The sequence below is a fragment of the Acyrthosiphon pisum genome, chromosome A1 (genome assembly GCF_005508785.2).
Source record: "Acyrthosiphon pisum isolate AL4f chromosome A1, pea_aphid_22Mar2018_4r6ur, whole genome shotgun sequence".
In the NCBI taxonomy this organism is placed as follows: Eukaryota; Metazoa; Arthropoda; class Insecta; order Hemiptera; family Aphididae; genus Acyrthosiphon; species Acyrthosiphon pisum.
In genome coordinates, this window is record NC_042494.1 from 26,737,360 (window position 1) to 26,755,594 (window position 18,235).

At 29.6% G+C, this 18,235-nt stretch overlaps 2 protein-coding genes across 3 annotated transcripts; both read right to left on the reverse strand.

Annotated features, from left to right (window-relative positions):
- Positions 1–1,146: 1,146 nt before the first annotated feature.
- On the reverse strand, positions 1,147–4,143 carry LOC100574771. The gene is made up of 3 exons (XM_003240182.4): positions 3,806–4,143; positions 3,601–3,724; positions 1,147–1,542 (listed from the first exon to the last, which is right to left on the reverse strand). The coding sequence occupies exons 1-3, from the start codon at positions 3,832–3,834 to the stop codon at positions 1,333–1,335; spliced, it is 363 nt and encodes a 120-aa protein (XP_003240230.1). The 5' UTR covers positions 3,835–4,143; the 3' UTR covers positions 1,147–1,332.
- A 2,745-nt stretch (positions 4,144–6,888) lies between these two features.
- LOC100163684 (sodium-independent sulfate anion transporter) lies at positions 6,889–16,608 on the reverse strand. Of its 2 annotated transcripts, none has more exons than XM_016801692.2 (8): positions 16,378–16,608; positions 15,255–15,429; positions 14,050–14,211; positions 13,820–13,960; positions 11,568–11,713; positions 10,916–11,080; positions 7,387–7,547; positions 6,889–7,316 (listed from the first exon to the last, which is right to left on the reverse strand). In XM_016801692.2, exons 2-8 carry the CDS (start codon positions 15,334–15,336, stop codon positions 7,256–7,258), a joined length of 918 nt encoding a protein of 305 aa, XP_016657181.1. In that variant the 5' UTR covers positions 15,337–15,429; positions 16,378–16,608; the 3' UTR covers positions 6,889–7,255. The 2 variants fall into 2 exon arrangements, with proteins under 2 accessions (XP_016657181.1, XP_016657179.1); XM_016801690.2 differs by having other exon boundaries at positions 15,255–15,407; positions 16,378–16,607.
- Between the last annotated feature and the right edge of the window lie 1,627 nt (positions 16,609–18,235).

Genomic DNA, 18,235 nt, shown 5'->3' on the forward strand with positions numbered 1-18,235 from the left:
CCTATATTTAATAATTGAGAATACTAGTTTAATAGCTGTTACAATTTGATTCTATTCAGTACTGGATCGAAAAGATTAAAAATAATAAATTAATAATATACACAAGCCTAAACTATAATCATAATATTTAAAACAGTTATCAGCATTGATTACACATGCCTCATGGTCATGATATAAAATTCATAGTGTCTAGTAATGAAATATGTAATTTATTTGTTGATTACAAATATAAGAATATTTTTTACAAGCTAAATTTCGAAAAATAAAATATAATTGTGCATTTTATTTTATTTATAGTATTAGATTCTAATGTCTATTGGTTCAATAATATTAATAAATAACAGTAGGTATAAATAACTTAATCTATTTTATAGGTTTTAAGAAGTTTTTTATTTTTATTTTATAATATTACTAGTAATATTATATTTCAATAGGTACATATTATGTTTTTAAATTGGAATAATATTTGATTTAAGGTATATAATTTACAAACTGTGTGTTTAATAATGTTTGATTTAAGTTTTCGATTATTTTTGTCGTTGTTTTATTAATAATAACTATAATTTAAAATGCGTAAATAATATATAATACTTAAGTTCTTATTATTTGGAAATAAAAATTGACATTCTCCAAATAGTTTTAAGGAATAACTTAAAAATAAATAATATACAATATTATAGCAATAATTGGTTATTGTTGAATAAAGTTATTTTTATGTATTTTTATTTTATTTACCTTTTAAAATAATTTAATGGTAAAGAAACACAAAAAAAAAAAAAAAATTATACATATTATAATAGGTAATTACATGTAAAAATGAGCAACAAAAATAAGCGAATACTAACTTAATATTAATGAATCACACAACAATGACATATTTTGAATTGGCCCCTGGGAATAAATTAAAATTTAAATAAAGACAAATAATACACAATAATAAATTGTAATTAACTTAGTATAAGTACTAAGTGAATTACTGTAATTAGATTTACTTTAATATCTATAGAATTATTGCAATATTAAAAATTTAATTTATCATCTTAACAAAATAATCCTTCTGGTTCCTTAAAACTAAAATGTTTATTTTTAAGCCTGTAAATGGCTAAAATAGGAAACATGATGTCAACAAATTCTTATAAATATTATATGTCCATTACTAGTTGATGAAAAATTAACATAGATATATGAACACTAAGTTGAAGTTATAATAATATAGCCAAACCAAAGTCGACATATTATTGTAATATGATGTTATGCCATGAGGGACTATAGTCGGTAAATATTTTAATTTTAGGGTAAAACAAATATTTATTGTAGTATAAATTAAAATTATTATTGACCATGACGATGGACCCTTTCTACATGAAGGTCAAATAATAATCTGTTGCTCTCATAGTAGAACGGATTTTGATCGGAAGTCAGATCTGGATCATAATGTAAATTTTGTTGGTCTTCCACTCTAATGTTTTGTTGACTATTGACATCTGAATGACTATAATCAGTTGCCGTTTGCTGGCTATATTGTACTGATGTAGATGCATTCTATTAACAGGTTTTTAAAGATTGTAAAAATTAAAATTATAAAATATTAACTAAAACAAACAATTTATACTCTTTATAATGTATATTATATATATCATATAAATAAGCATATTTCTGGAACAGGTGTATTAGTTTTCTGAGCTATATATAGCAAATTTATTTTGTCTGATTTAACCTGATACTTGGTGGGACTTCATCATAATTACTACTTGATATCAATTCTCTATTAAATAGTTACTAAGGTTTTTAATTTTAATTTTACCTTTAAAATACTCAATATGAATGAGAATGTTGAAGGCTAAAATAATACAGTTTATTATTTAACTTAAATTCTAATAATTATACTATAGCGATACAATGTGAAAAATGTTTCTCTTTAGGAGACATACTTAATAATTCGGAACTTTTATACTTTATCAGACACCCCTTGTTTTGGCCTTATTTGTTGTTGTTGTTGGGGGGGGGGGGGTTGTCATTTACTAAAATTATTTTTACTGTGAATCTCACACCATTTATGGTTTTAATGAAAATATATTATAGTTAATAAATAACGATAAGTAGGTTACAAGTAAATATTGATATAGTAGTCACTCGATAATTTGAAATTCAGGGGACGGAGTTATAGAGGTTTTCGATTTACAGTGTTCAAATAATCCGCGATCACTTTTTTTTTGTCTGCTATTGACAAACACTTGTACTTTACGGGACCCATATTGCGACTGACTACGTTTTATTCGATTTCAACAATGGTATACCCATTGCAGAGTTTTTTAGCAAAATAATACGATTAAAGTTTAGATTAGGTAGGTAAGGTACGATAACATTTATAAGCTACGATAATATTTAACCACCGTCATTATTAATACGTCAAATAGATTGTAATAATCTTTATATGAACTTACAAATTATAATCACGTTTAAGTAAATTTGAATTAGGTATAGAGGTTTGTGAAAAAATATTTAAATTGTAGAGTATGTCTCTCCAATAGACATTATGAATTATTGAGGGGACCGGAATACATGTATTTTCTTCTAATTATAGAGGTTTTCTCAGGGGACTCAGCGTCTAGTTCGATTTGTGGTTTAATAATTTTTCAAATTATCGAGTGACTTCTGTATAATACATCAGTATATCAGCAGTGTTGGGTAAGTTACTTTTAAAAAGTAATGAAGTTACTTTACTCGTTACTAAGAGATAAATGTAATAAAGTTACTTTACTCGTTACTCAAATAAAATTGTAATGAAATTATTTTACTTTTCTAATAGAAAAGTAACTCATTACTTTCTCGTTACAGAAATAAAAAAAAAATATTTTAATTTCTTGGCAATTAACTTCTGCAGACAAATTAAACAAGCAAATTCTTTATAAAACCTGTATAGACGTATAGTTCATAGGATCATATAAAATGTAGTCTTCCACACTAGTTATATTCATAGGAAACCTATTTAAAGGAATCAAACTAAATAAGAAATTTAATTAACTGTTCTCGTGATTTACGGTGCAATTAAACATTTCATATGTCAAAACCATTGAAAACTGAATTGTGCCGAGTTAAAATTAAATATATATACATATTACATTAAAACATTATAATACCGCATAATACATATATTGTTTTTTAATTCGCAATAGGCATACCTATAGATAGGTACTTAATAATTCGAAACTCTAACACGTTATTCTATAGAAATTACTTTTCAAAAGTAATTTCCATTACTTTTTCATTACTTGGAAATAATTCTAATGAAATTACGTAATGCCGTTACAGTAACGCGTTATTTTCGTTACGTTACTACCCAACACTGTATATCAGTACACATTAGTATATAACCATCAGGTTAAGAACCATTTCATAACATTAACCTTGAAGTACTCTTTGTAAAATCTAAAATTATGATTGAATTGTATTATTTATTAAGCACTAAAAATATAATTATACTGTAGTGAAAATTTCAATGATCAATAAATAACGAAATTATTATAAAAATGATAATTATTCCATCAACAGATATTGATTTGCATTTTAGAACATTCAAATAACAATAAAAATACTTACACCGTAGGCGTTTGTGACTCCTGGATGGTTTTCACCGGAAAGTGGACCATCTTTCAAATACATGCTGTGCAGTCGTTTAGACAAAGGTTTGTAATCATCATCATATTCTTCTAATGGTCTTTTCCTAAACAGAATGATTATATTATAAACCTATTTAAGTACCTAAATAACGCAATTTTGTTTGATAAAATTATTAACATCTTACCTTAAAACTCGCAGAGTATCAGCAGCCATTTCAAAATATTTTAACGTGAACTAAGTCTAAGAAGTCGAAACTGTTTTCAATATTCACTAGAAAACTTTAAATGATATATCCAAATTTTATTTATTTTTATATAGGTAATGACACGTGAACGTGGTAATTTTTTTTAGTTACGTATATTTTAAACTGAAGAGAACAATTTATACAAGCGAAAAAGTCGGAATTAAGTAATTATTTAGGGAAGAAAGAAAAGAATACGTAACACGAATTACCCACGTTCACGAACGTCTGAAACTCTTCAAGAGAGTTCGATACTTCGACTTAAAAAATAAATACACTCGATAATGAAAATCATATGCTCCTTAATCAGTAATTACTTCACGGCGATAACGCTGGATAATAGTATGGTAAATATGGTGATAACAACGGTGGTCAGCTGATAATTTAAAATATGATATTTTGAACCATGGTTACCGCTTTAATACTTAATTTATGTTATTTAATACTTTTTTGTTTTTCCAAAGGCACCACGGAATTTTTAAATTTCGCAGCCGTGTCAATATTAAGTAAGTGTTACTAGTGTTAGACAATAATATTGGCCAAAGGAGCATTAACAGGGTAAGGGTTGAGCCGTTGTGGTCCACAGTGTGACTTGCCTACTGTCAATATGTGATATACCGTCAACCTTTACCTACCTTGCCAGTGGCGTATTTACCGTGGGGAGGTATGGGGGATAGATCCCCCCCTTGACCTTTTTTTTTGTAAAATTAAGTTTACTTATTTTCTGTATTTCAATATGATACTACTTTTAAGTTTTAAGTAGGTAACCTATATCTGTTTTCTAAATGTTCTAGCCGTGGTAATTTGTCTGCTTTAATATAGGTACTATACGCCACTAGTCGTTCGTGGCATAAATATCGGAAAATAAAAACATATATTTTTATGGTGGTATGGTATACTATATTTTTGAATTCTCTGCTAATTATTTTTCATGCATGAGTGTTTATAATAAACCCGATAAATAGTCGGTAAATAAAACAAAATTACCATAAAGACTATAGATTTACCATAGGGCATGGGTTTATTTTTAGTGACTGAAAATATTGTATTCACCTTTAGGTTACATGCTTTAGATGTTTGTGATAAAGAGGTTAATCCAAATATTCATGAACTCTTGAAAATATTTTGTACTTTGCCTGTATCAACTGCTATACACCTAAACGATGTTTTTCAAGATTTTATTAAGTATTAAGTCTTACCTAATAAATAGTATGACAGAAGTAAATATTTTATCAATTTTTCTATCTAATATTGTATAATAACTATAAATTAAATAGTAATTATTATATACTATGTTTATTGTAACCGACGTAGACACTTAGGACCAGTTCACTTTGAATAAAGTTGTTTCTCTCTATTATTTTTGATTATATTATAATATAGTATAATAATACACTTTAATATAAATTGGATAAAAAAATTGCACAGATGTCGTAGCAGTTTAACATAAAATAGAAATTATGCAATATATTTAACGAAGAAATGTTATGCATTTTATATAAATAGCTCATAAAATTAATATATTAGACTTATTGTTCATGCTGATATTATGCGGATATATATACTTCATAATTTATAAAATTTTCAACTTTTATAGCTAAGGATTGAAAATTTAAAACAAAACGTAAATAGGTAAATATATAAATTATTTTATTCACAATAATATCATAAAATATACTTAGTAATATCATAGACTGACTGATCGTTTTCACTCAGAATCGTTTTTCTTATACAATGATATGATATCATTGAATTCAAATTTAACACCATCCATTACAGTGACCCACTTGTAACCTACTGTACAGCAGAGCGACATCCACTTACCCACCTTTTTTTTACTTGTTCTTAAATTAATTATATAAGTATCCATTTTCACACATTTAAATACTCCTTCTAATAATCTCTGATATTTACCTACACGTTTAAATGTATTTAGTATTTTTAATTTATAATTCCAAATTGACTTCAGTCCCATCTTGAAACACAATATTATTTTAAACTAAACATTGTATTATGTCCATAAATTGCAATCACATAATCAATCACAAGAATCCGAGCAGGAGAATTTATTTTAATTTTTTTATCCACTTATTTACATTCTCATTTAAGCAGCGGGAATAGACCGTAATAGTTCGTTTATTTTAATTGTTTACCTAGTCTTATGTTAGTAGTAGTGTAGTATTTAGTTTCCAACTTATTCTTCAGTTCCGAATTATTTTTCCTTCTAAAATGCATTTGCCTGGTAGTCCTACTTTGTAAACTATATATAGTGGACCTGCACGACCACAAAAAAGTTAGGAATCACTGATCTAGAACAGTTTGTAGAACTAGAACCTTTTTTAATCTATGCCCTTCTTTTTTCATAGAAACTCTCACTCCCGCCACGATATTAAAAAAAATATTAAATTTTCCTGGATTTAAATAAAGTCCATTACCGGTAGTACCGGTAGTAAACAAATACCGGATACCTGTATTTGAAATACTGCCAGCCTTAGACTACTAAAATAGGCGATAGCCATACAATAAATTACAATAATAATGTTATAGGCTCACGACAAGGGTGTTGCTAAATTGTCTATGTAAAACGCCGTGGGATCATATTTTTGATATAGTTGACATTTTACGCTACATGTAAATATATAGTACCTGAAGTATTATTTTAAAATGTTAGACGATTTGAGATATCTGTGGTCTATAAGATACTGAGAAACAAAATATTTTTTTAATAACAAATAAAAATTACAAATATTTATTTCTCCTTATAATTAAGTTAAAAATAAATATAGTTTAATCAAAACCTAAGAATTTTCAGTTTTTTAATGAACTAAAAAAATAAAAATTTGATAAAATATACACTACGAATAACTACACCGTGATTTCAACCAAATGGGAGACCTCTTCATATTTTAATCTATTTTTGAATCTGGAAAATAAAGGGTTTTAATTTGATTTAAAATTATTGTAGAAATGAATTATTATGAGGACAATGCCAGACTTATCTTTACGGGTTCAATGAAATGTCATAATAATGCTGATCTATTTATTAATATAAAATACACAATAACACGAACAACCACTTGATAAACATTTGTACATAAATATATACGCTCCTTTTATTGTATAAATAATAAAATATAATATGCTTATAAGTTATATTTTACGTGACACTTCGACAGAACACGTCAAATCATCATTGATTACAATATATATTTATTGATCTAAGTATACCGAACAGAGTATATTACATCAATTTATAATCAAATACAGCCAAATAATTACATCCAACTCGTTTCGTTTTCGAAACATCTAAAGTCTTAAACTGACACATATCATTATAATTTAATTAAAACCAATATATTATTGTATTTTATTCAAAGATCATTTGTATTAAGTTTACAATTTTGAAGTCCAAATTGTTTTGTTTTGACATTGTTCTTGAATTTGTGACGGTCCACTAAAAAATAATAATAAATATTCAAATTAAAACATAGCACGGGTGTTTAAAAAACAAATAAAAAACTTGCAAATGTTTTCTTAGCAGTTCGTCCAACTCGTCTTTATTTGCACACAAAAAAATATTACAATTTTTTATTCCTTTGAATACATTAGCTACGCTGGGCTTTAGATTAAACAAGTATAAAAATTGTCCTTTTTTTGAAAAGTCCCGTGACATCATGGAAAATACCTGTAAATCATGAAAAAAAAATATAAATATAATTATTACAAAAGTTCTGGTTGACTTGTGAGTTGTAAGTTGTAGTATAGGTAGGTAGTTATATCCAGTGGTGTACGGTTGTTGTTAACCCCCCCCCCCCCGGACCAAAAAAAAAAATTTTGATATTATTGATGAATTTCTACTTATTAATCATCCGTGTATACACAAACATATACGTCATAATAATATGACTATTGAGTATACACTATACTTTACCAACAACGAAAAAATATTTTATAACGAAATTATGGGTGCCGTGTATCAATCAAAATAGACATTAATTGATCGTACACAGGTAGCTAGTTGCGTGCGGACATAGATACATATTAATATTGTCATTAACCCGACCGACTCGATCGGACAACGGAGAAAAAACCGATAACGTTATAATCGTTAAATTTCGCGTGAACGACAATATACGGTGAAATAGATTCTATTTTTATAACAGTATGGTAAATGACCATGTTAAACATTTTCGTTAAATAATATTATGAAATTTTCGTTCATTCTGTTCTATTCTGCCCATGGGTAAAAAGGTATTTTCCCTGTGGGGCCCCCGTATATGTTTATGTTGGGGGGCCAACTCGGGTCTACACATTGTTTTTTTTGCACAATAAAATATTCACCAAATAGGAATAGTTTAAATTTAAAACAATTCATTTTTTATATTAATTATTATTACTAACTGTTATTTTTAAAAATATAATAATACCACAAGTCAAGATTTTGCTTACGGATCTTTGACATAGTATTTTAAATTTTTATCGTTAATCGAAGACCGAAGTATCCTCGTGTGTTTTCCTACCCCCCACCCCCACAATATTGAGTTTTTGCAATTTTTTTTTGGCCAATATTTAGTACGGAATTTGTACAAATTTTTTTTTGAAGTTATACATAGAAACGTTTCTCCACCTCTCCCCTTATTTCCAAAACTACTTATTTATATGAAACTTCTATGCAGATATTTAGTTCGGAATTTGTACAACCTTATACGTGAAACTTTTCAAAAATCCCTTACAACCGAAAAAAGCATTTTCCTCATATGCCGTTTCCCTAGCGGCTAGGTTAGTTAGGTTAGGGCCTAGCCTCACACCAGTCACACCAAACTAAAATTACGTTTTCGCACGAAACATTTTATTTATAGGCATAGGTGTTAGATTGAATAAGTATCTAATGCGATCGAAGTGACCAAATTTTTTTTCAGTTTGGGTGCCCCTTCAAATATTTCCCTGTAACATAAATACTACCTATCCACCTCTGATTCTGCCGTTGGAAAATGAATTAATGTTGTAATTAATTTTAATAGGGAAGACTATTATTAGGTCTAGCTATGCTCTCGATCAACAAAAACGATTCAATTACTCCTGATGAAGTGCTAGTTGAACTATCAAATGAAAAAAGGATACTAGAATTTTTACTATAAACAATGAATAATATAATATATATAATATTCTGTACATACTATGTGCACATTAAATAGTATTTAACTACCATAAGTTATGTAAATCTTTGAAATTGTTTTGCTATTTTGCCTATTAATATTTATACGTGTAATGTGTTTGATTGTTAGGAAAATGGGTACTGGGTAGTTTTAAAGAAAAGGTTTTAGTGTTGGTTATTTTTTTTGAACCCCTTTTTTAAATAGCCTGTCGTCTTCCCAGAGGTCTAATCTACACACAAACATTCATTACTGAACCGATCGTTATAATTTTTTTTTTAAGTTGAAGAGCTCATTGCGGAGAAGGTTTATGGTATTTATCGATTATCTAACTTAGTAAACAAAGGAGTTATATGAACAATAACAAATATTGTATTTAAATATGTTATATGACGTCACTCATGGCCACCATCTATAAAAAAAATTTCGGTCTGAATTTTTTGAAAATTTATAATAATTGATAACTTCTTTGTTTATTAAGTTAGATAATCGATAAATATCATAAACGTTCTCCGAAATGAGCTCTTCGATTGAAAAAAAAAAAAATCATAACGATCGGTTCAGTAGTTTCCAAGAACATATCACTCAAAGGTTTTCATTTTCACATTTATATAATATATAGATTTATATATATAGATAGATATTATTCAAATACTTCAATATTGGGCTGTTAGACGTTTTTACCTAATTTGGATATTTTATCAGAAATCTGATAGATTAATCTGCGCACAGTTATCGAAAAATATAACTAACTGTCTGTGTGTTTAAACAATAATATTGGTAGAAATTGGTTTTAAAATCCAACTGAAATTTTGATTAATTTACTATTAATGGAAATTTTCCATCTTCATTATTATTTTTGTGCTTCAAGATAAAAAGTCATAATGATTTGTATTCATTTTTCATATTTCTTAAAGGAAGGCGTTCAAGATAAGTATGCAGCTACATACAGTGGCGTAGCCAGGGTTTTTTTTGGGTGTTTGACCCCCCCTCCCCCCCATTGACATTTTCCCTCCTAATAAATATATTGTTTACCTATAGGGTTTGGGACTGCTTGCAAGTTATAAATTTGTCTTATGAAATGGCAAAATTAAATAAAAAAATTTGAATTTGCATATTTGGGTACTTTTTAACTTAAATGTACATACAATTGTCGGGAAAAATTATATTTGGATAACAATGAAAATATCTTGAAAAATATTATGTTTGGTTAGGTACAATAGGCGATAATTTTGAGATTTGGGGAGGCCGAAACCTTATACCATACTATTACAAAATTGAATAAGCTTAATAAAATTAAGTAAATGTTTTGGAGGGGTGGAGGGCTGTTAAAGTTGTTGGTGGAGCTTGGCTACAGTTGGCCCTATGTTCGCATATGTAAGATTTCATAAGTCTCTTTGTGACAAAACTGTGTTTAAACTTGAATTAACATCTAGATTGCAGATTGTACGAATAAATGAACATCAGTACCTACGTGTTTGTTTATCACGGTGTTCGCATATCACGTTATTCGTTATTACTTATTTATTAACCTAGTATTGTATGCCAGTATTTTTAAAAATTAAGTTGTTATTTATTTATTTATTTCTCAGGTTTATATACCTACTTATTTTTTTATTTTTTATTACCAAAATTGCAATATGTTTTATGATTTTTTAAAAATATTATAAAAATATTGCTACATAGTACATATTATATTTAAGCATATTTTGAGAATTTTGACTGCATATTTCGATAATTTTTAGCGCAACAATAGTCAAGTTCTGAACCCTTAATTTATTTATATACGAAAACTGTAAAAACTTGGTTTTAATCTACACTTAAAACACCTCCCATTTCATAATCCTGGCTACATACCTCTTGCGCACGTCTATTACATGGTTTATTATGTGGTACGTACGTTTGCCGTTGTGAAATCTGCCTCAAATATACTGGAACCGTCGATGACTACAGGGATCCCAAGAGCAAGGCCGTGTTTTGTTATCGTCTGCCGTACGTATTCCATCGAAGGGAATATCAAGTACCGATCCGGTGTCAGCAACAAGTATTTGATCCCGTCGTGGTTCTAAGAAAAAACATAACAATTTCAGCATACGTATTCATATACGTATGGGTACGAATGTACGATTTTTTTTTAATAATTAGAGATCTAGAGCAGAGGACTTAAATGTTTAAACCCTAAATAATCAGTAAAAATGCAAGCACTTATGCACTTAAAAATCCTAAAATATGCTCTAAAAGTATGCACTTAATTTTTTTTTAAAGGTTTGATTAATAAATATTATAGAATAACTACTGATATTTGTTTTGATAAACATCATTAAAAAAAATGCCAATAAAATACAAAAATAATCCTAAATATGTTTCAAAAATCAAAAGGTTCAAAAATATTATGTTCCGTAAAATTACAGATTTGTATTTTCTTGTAACATAAAACAAATTTGTATCTAGCTGGCCTTTACGATCGCCCAAAACAAATATTATACAAATGCTAGAAATCCTCTGCACTAATAATATTTGTTTTTGATTTTGACGTCGATAACGGATCCGACCTTTTGCACTTGGATAGATATTTTGGGTTTGGCAGCACTGAACATTATGAACCCGACGTTCGCAACGATGCCGATGAGCACACCGTATTCCAATGGAAGAAACAAGCACGAGAAGAACGTGATCAACATGAGCACCAAATCTCTTTCTGCGGACAGCCAGATAAACGTGTTAATTGTCATGGCAATTATAATGGTAAATTTCTACTCTACTGGACACCCTTTTTTTTGCAATTTTTTTTTAAACACAGGGCAGGTACTCCCTCCCCTCCCACGAACCCGAGGGTGTCGCCTTCCCTCCCCCCCAGGTTTGCTATTTAAGCCCTGGTGGTTTGGGGGCCGAGCACCCATCCATCTCGAGGTCCGCAGGAGCGTTGAGCGTATGTGTAAAACTCAGAATTCAAAACTGCCTTAGCATCTAACTTCAAAACGAAGTATGGCTATCTAATTTTGATTGCACCGTCATTCTTAACACGTTGAAGTACATTAGTTTCAAAAAAAAAAATTGCAATAAAAGGGTGTCCGGTAAAGTAGAAAAGTTTCATAATAATAATAATAGATACTCGTAGGAATATAATATTATACAGTGAGACCCACTACCCAGTTAAGGGGTCTTAACAGACACTACCTGTATGGCTGTACGCCTACATAGCGGACATTGCGGACATCTCTCTCGAATGGACAGTGATAAATGATAATGTCTCCACAAAAAGATAAGTATTCCAATGTGCCTGTCAATAACAGACGCTTTTGATGGTCTCGTGAGCCGTAACTGTCCGTCATATACAGGTTTCATTGTACCTATATGACACAAACTTCTGTTTTCAAATGAGAACACCCCTTTTCAACTGTAAATTATCAGAATCTAAATTTGTAAGGGTAGTTTTTGAGTTATTCAACTTAGTGTTCCAAGGATAAAACTATGAAAGGTCCACTGTAATGGGTTTATAAGATATGGGGACTATGGTGATTTGAAAATTATAGTAAAGTCATTATAATATTAATCTATCAATATTAATAATTTGTAAAAATGAACCAAGTATGATAAATAATAGATACAGTCTTACGTCAATTTTATATTTATGTAAAATTGTAAAACCATTTTATTATCTTCAATACAAACATTTTAATAACTAAGAAACTACTTATTCAAACTTTGAATTAGATACTTACATCAACATTTGCAAAAAATGTATCCACCTAATAATTTACAGTAAAAAAAGGGGATTTTCATTTAAAAATAGAAGTTTGTATCGCCACAGGTTACAGGACACTCCTTATGTAGTGCAATAAAATTCAAGAATTTTAAAATATGGTCTATGAGTATATTTAAAAATTAAAAGAATCAGAATTTGAATAAATTCATTATTAAAGGAAAAATGCTTGGTCAATCACCCTGTATATTAATATGTTATATGAAGCTACAATATAATTAATAGGTATAACATAAGTAGGTAGAATTACCTATAGCCTATGCACTTTTTTTTTTCGGAAACACAAATTTAAATACGTTATAGTAAAACGTGTAATTTACATTTGCGTTTACGGTGAGATATACCGTTAAGTATTCATCGATCGAGAAAAAAAAATGTGTAGGTAATTAAAATATTACCTTGTTTTAACAATGCTTGTTTAATTTATAAATAACCATATTATTTTTATTTTTATTTATTATAATTTATTGAATTCTTATTGACTATTATAAAGTAAAAATATGTAAATACTATGTAGTGTCAACTTTAAATAGTCTTAGGTACCTGTATGTTTTTTCATAATATTATATTATTGATTAGTTGTCCTAGAAACTGAAGACTTTTTTTCTTTAACATTTCTTTCCGATGGTCGTTATTACTGGGATTTAATTTTCTAGATTCAAGTTCTCACATCAGCGTAATATACATTGATGAATTATAGGTAATGAATATGTTGGTAAACATTTTTGATATTTTTCTGAAGTTGGGTGTAGTAATAGGTAATCTATATTATACATTTTTGGCAAAAGTGAAAAAGCGTGTTAAATTGTATTTTGATTTATAATATATTTGTAGATGAGAGGATGAGCGTAACGTTTAAATTATAACACTTTTTGGAAAACTTGAACGATTTATCTACTATTTTTATATCGTAGGTTGCTAAGTAGATACTGGGGCGGTAGATATTGTTTTCTCACTATTCTATTTTGTATTATCCAATATCATTATACGCGTACCGTGTAATTCTAAAACGTAAACGCAAAATATTCATAATATACGTACTTTTTGACTTGTAAATGTGTTTGACAATATTGACGTCGACCATCATAAACGACGCGGCAATTATAACGGCGGCCAGCGAGGTTTTCGGGATGTAATAGAAATATGGTGTCAAATACACCAATGCCGCCATAACAGTAAGTCCTAAACTTTAAATCCCATTACAATTTTTTTGCAAACACGTAGTAGTATACCAGAATATCCTAATGTAATTGTTCATAAAAAAAAATTACCCGTGTATAGGCCTCCGAGGGGCGTGCGCACGCCGCTCGAATAGTTGAGCGCTCCTCTGGCGATAGCTCCAGACCCAGTGAAGCCCTGGAAGAACGAATTGCCGAGGTTCGCTAAACCGATTGCCAACAGCTCTTGGTCCGTGTCCACTGGCTTACCCTCCGCTATAATACACATATTAGGTTAGGTTGTATTTGGAAAATTTGTAATATATACTTGAACAAAAGTAGTTTAAAAGCATTTACAAAAGCACTTCCAAGCGCTATGATAAAAATTAACCATAAGTCATAACATTGTGTAAAATATAATAATATAATAATATTATAGGGGGACGGAGTGGCCGAGCGGACTAAGGCGTCGATTGCGACGCGTATTGTCACCGGTTCGAACTCGGTTACAGGTGGCATTTTTCTTCGGGCAACGGTGTCCGGAGAGAGAGGCCGTAATCCCACACCCAGGCATGGCAGATACCTACAAGTGCCCACTTAACAATTTTGCCAAAAACAATCACACACGTGTTCAAAACTTACACAACCCTCCCCCACACAAATTCCACAGGCTAATGACCTCAGTTGTCAAAAACCCAACCTAAGCAAAAAAAAATAGTAATAATATTATATTATTATACCACGGTTTCTCGAGTTAATTGTGTATACCTACTTATTAGTTATTACTTGTATGGTACTTCTATGGTTAATCTAATATAAAAAGTGTATTGAGAATAGTGGCGTAGCCAGGGGAGGAACTGAAGGGGCTACAGTCCTCCCCAAAAATGTTAAGAAAATTTAAAAATTATTTTAATGGTCTATGATAGTTGCTCAAAAAGTCTTAAATTATATTTAAAATATTTAAACACCCCCCCCCCTTCCCCCCTCCGAAAAAAAATCCTGGCTACGCCACTGATTGAGAATATTTGAATTACTAGCGGCTCCGTTGGATCTGGATAGGCGCAGCAGTGGGTGCTTTTGATATTATTACTCTAACCATGCAGTGTAAAAGAAATAATATTTGTGATCTGAACTGAGATTGGTAGTTTAGATTTGATCTATATATTCCGATTCGAAAACTTTCAAAATTTATATATCTAATATCTGTATCTATATAATATTATATTTTATTAGTATGTAAATTAGTTTATTTTTTAATTACATTTTTTACATAGCTGTTAATGATAGGTGTATATTACAGTACCTTATGTGGAACTTACCAAACGTTCTGCAGAGAGATATGTTTTCGAGTAACGATATTAGTGGTATCACAATGATTCCTGAGCCCATGAAGAAAATCATGTCGAAGAAACTCTCGTCATTGTTGCTAAACTCCGGCCACTGGAAATGAGGCAATCCGTAGGGTATTTTGCCTTGAGAAAGTCACAAGAACGACTTATAAATTAGAATAGATAAATGTTATTAATTAATGACTAGATAGTTAAAAAAAGTAAAAACAGTTGGTATGTCAACTATTTTGAAATAAACATGCTATAGTTTTACTGGCTTTGAAAGAATTTTGAAAAATCAATAATTCGATGCACAATTTATTATTGTCTATAAATTCAATAAAACAACTGTTAATTGATATAGTAATAATTTAACTGCGTATTTCAATACTATTTGTATAATACAAAATATATTATTTAAATAATTTATAAATTACAACTATTAACATCCGATGGCAACTGATTTACTGGTGTAAGTTAAAAACCTCTTGAATAATGATTGTATGTAACAATACCTATAAGTAACTATTAATTAGGTACTAATAGTAAGACAGTAAGTATAGGTACCTATTTAATTTACATAAATATAGATAATTTTTTGTAAATTAGATGTCAACATAATGGACATTGTTTAATATAGGCAATATTTTTAATTGATTTTAATTACTAATTTGTATACTATTTTATAGTAAACAAATGCATTGCGTTACGTAATGTTTCAAAGTATCGAATATAATAGATATTATATGTACATAGATTATCTATCGTATATCTATAACGTATAACTTGGTGTTTTTTGTATTTTGAAGTTAAAAATGAATGTAATTACAAAAATGTACAAAAATTGTGCATACGACTATACCTACGAGTAAATTCTTAAATATAATTTGTTCTCAAATTTAAAAGTTTTTGTATCAAAAATAAATAATAACCTATACTCATATTCATATATTATGTCATTTGTGATTTGTCCGACCGTCAATTAATTTATTGTTGCGAATTCATAATATTTTAAGTATTTATACCACATTGTACGTATAGCTATGTTTGATTTTATTTATTGTAATTTGTATTATAATAATATGTATAAAGCACAGAATTGTAATTTACATACCGATGACTTTGAACGGGATTGGTGGTGGCCAATCGGACGTAATATCGTGGTTTGTTTTATGTACGCACCAATAACAGATAATACTACATACGATCACTACAAATGAATTTCTAAATGCAACGATCGCCCAGATGGCCTTGTTTACATATTTTTGCCATAGAGTTTGTAGTTCTTCTTCTTTTGGACCTATCCGCGTAGTACTGAACGCCTAATCAAAAAAAATACATCATTATTTATTTTTTTTATTTATTAATTAACCCGCGGAATCTTAGGCCATTGGGTGGGTTTTACTGTGGGGGAGGGTACTGTAAGTTCAGACACGAGTATTTTTGGTTTGGCAGATTTTTTAGTGGGCACCCGTTGGTATCTGCCATGCCCGGGTGGGGGATGGTGGCACTTCTCTTCGGACACCGTAACTTGCCCGAAGAAAAATGCCGCCCGTGGCCCCGGAATCGAACCGGCGCCGGTGTGCGTCGCAACCGACGTCTTAATCCGCTCGGCCACTCCATCCCCTAACACATTATTATATTATACATGTATAATAAAATTACAGTTGGAAAAGCTTAACACCTCTATTATAATATTTTAATAGGCTATTTAAGATTGTCTTAAAAAAAAAATATATTAATCATATTCAAATTAATCAACATTCAACATAGGTAACCTACTTATATTATTTTTGATTTAGAATAATTATATTATATTATATATTCTCACTATCAAGGATATGTTATTATCAAAACTACTGTCAAGGAGAACTAAACGGAGGTTATACACAATAAACTGTACATATTTACGCCCCATAGGTGCAACTTGAACTTTGTGAATTGTGGGTGAGCTAAATTATGTATGGTAACAGTGACCCGTGGAGGCTAAGCTCACCAAGCCCACTTCTTTATTGCACCCCGCAGTAACATATGCGTGTGTAATATAGGTAAAAACAAAAAATGTTTCTGGTTTCCGAAAGAAAAATACATAGGTCAAATACATCGATTTTACGGGCGACGGGGGGGTGTACAAATTTTGGAATTGTGGTTACAAATTCGTACAAATTGTATAACAATTACTGATGTGGTTTTTGAGTTGAAATTCAAACTTGCGGGTGCCAGCGTCACGCACCTTACAATAAGCACTCAGAAGTTTTTTAAAGGAGATAAACCTATGATATTCAAAAACTTTAGGTAGGTACATAGCAAACTAAAAATCCATCAGTTTCTAAGTATTAAAATATTAGGATGGGCAGGGTAGCTTGCAAAAATATACTTTTTAAAAAAAGTCACGATAGAAAAACCAAACCCAAACCGAAAAATTTAGGGAGAGATGGTTTGACACATCGATGAGCGAAGAGACATATGAAAATATTTAATATCAGTATACTGTATAGTGTATATGGGATCGGACAAACAGTGAAGGAGGTAACAGAAGCTATAATAATATTATTTTTAACATAATATTTCTATAAGTGCTTATAGATAATAATGTTCTTATAACAGGTAGTTAACGTATCTCATTTACTAATTTTACTTATATTATCAGCGAACAGAGTATATATAAGTATAAGTAATGGTATGCCCAAGTGTACATATTATGTATAGATAATAAATTATAAAACTATATTTTGCTGCAGTTCAATCATTAAAAATAGTTTTATCCTATACATTTATACATAATAAATATCTAAATATCAAAATCAGTGGCGTATTTACGGGGGGGGGGTCCATGGGATCCGGACCCCCCATTGACTCGTGTTAAATGTTGTGCTTTTACATAATTAAGGAAAACAAATTTTATTACACGATACGAAGGATTTTGTACAAAATTTTAGAAGCTTCAGTTATCAACATTTTCAATTAAGATA

Excerpts from the sequence above, each read along its gene's own strand:
- LOC100574771 (XM_003240182.4), bottom strand. The coding sequence starts at position 3,834 with ATGGCTGCTGATACTCTGCGAGTTTTAAG. Across the intron at positions 3,725-3,805 it reads GATACTCTGCGAGTTTTAAG|GAAAAGACCATTAGAAGAAT; the intron begins GTAAGATGTTAA and ends CATTCTGTTTAG. Across the intron at positions 1,543-3,600 it reads GAGTCACAAACGCCTACGGT|AATGCATCTACATCAGTACA; the intron begins GTAAGTATTTTT and ends ACCTGTTAATAG.
- LOC100163684 (XM_016801692.2), bottom strand. The coding sequence starts at position 15,336 with ATGATTTTCTTCATGGGCTCAGGAATCATTGTGATACCACTAATATCG. Across the intron at positions 14,212-15,254 it reads ATCTCTCTGCAGAACGTTTG|CGGAGGGTAAGCCAGTGGAC; the intron begins GTAAGTTCCACA and ends TGTGTATTATAG. Across the intron at positions 13,961-14,049 it reads CCTCGGAGGCCTATACACGG|GACTTACTGTTATGGCGGCA; the intron begins GTAATTTTTTTT and ends TTTAAAGTTTAG.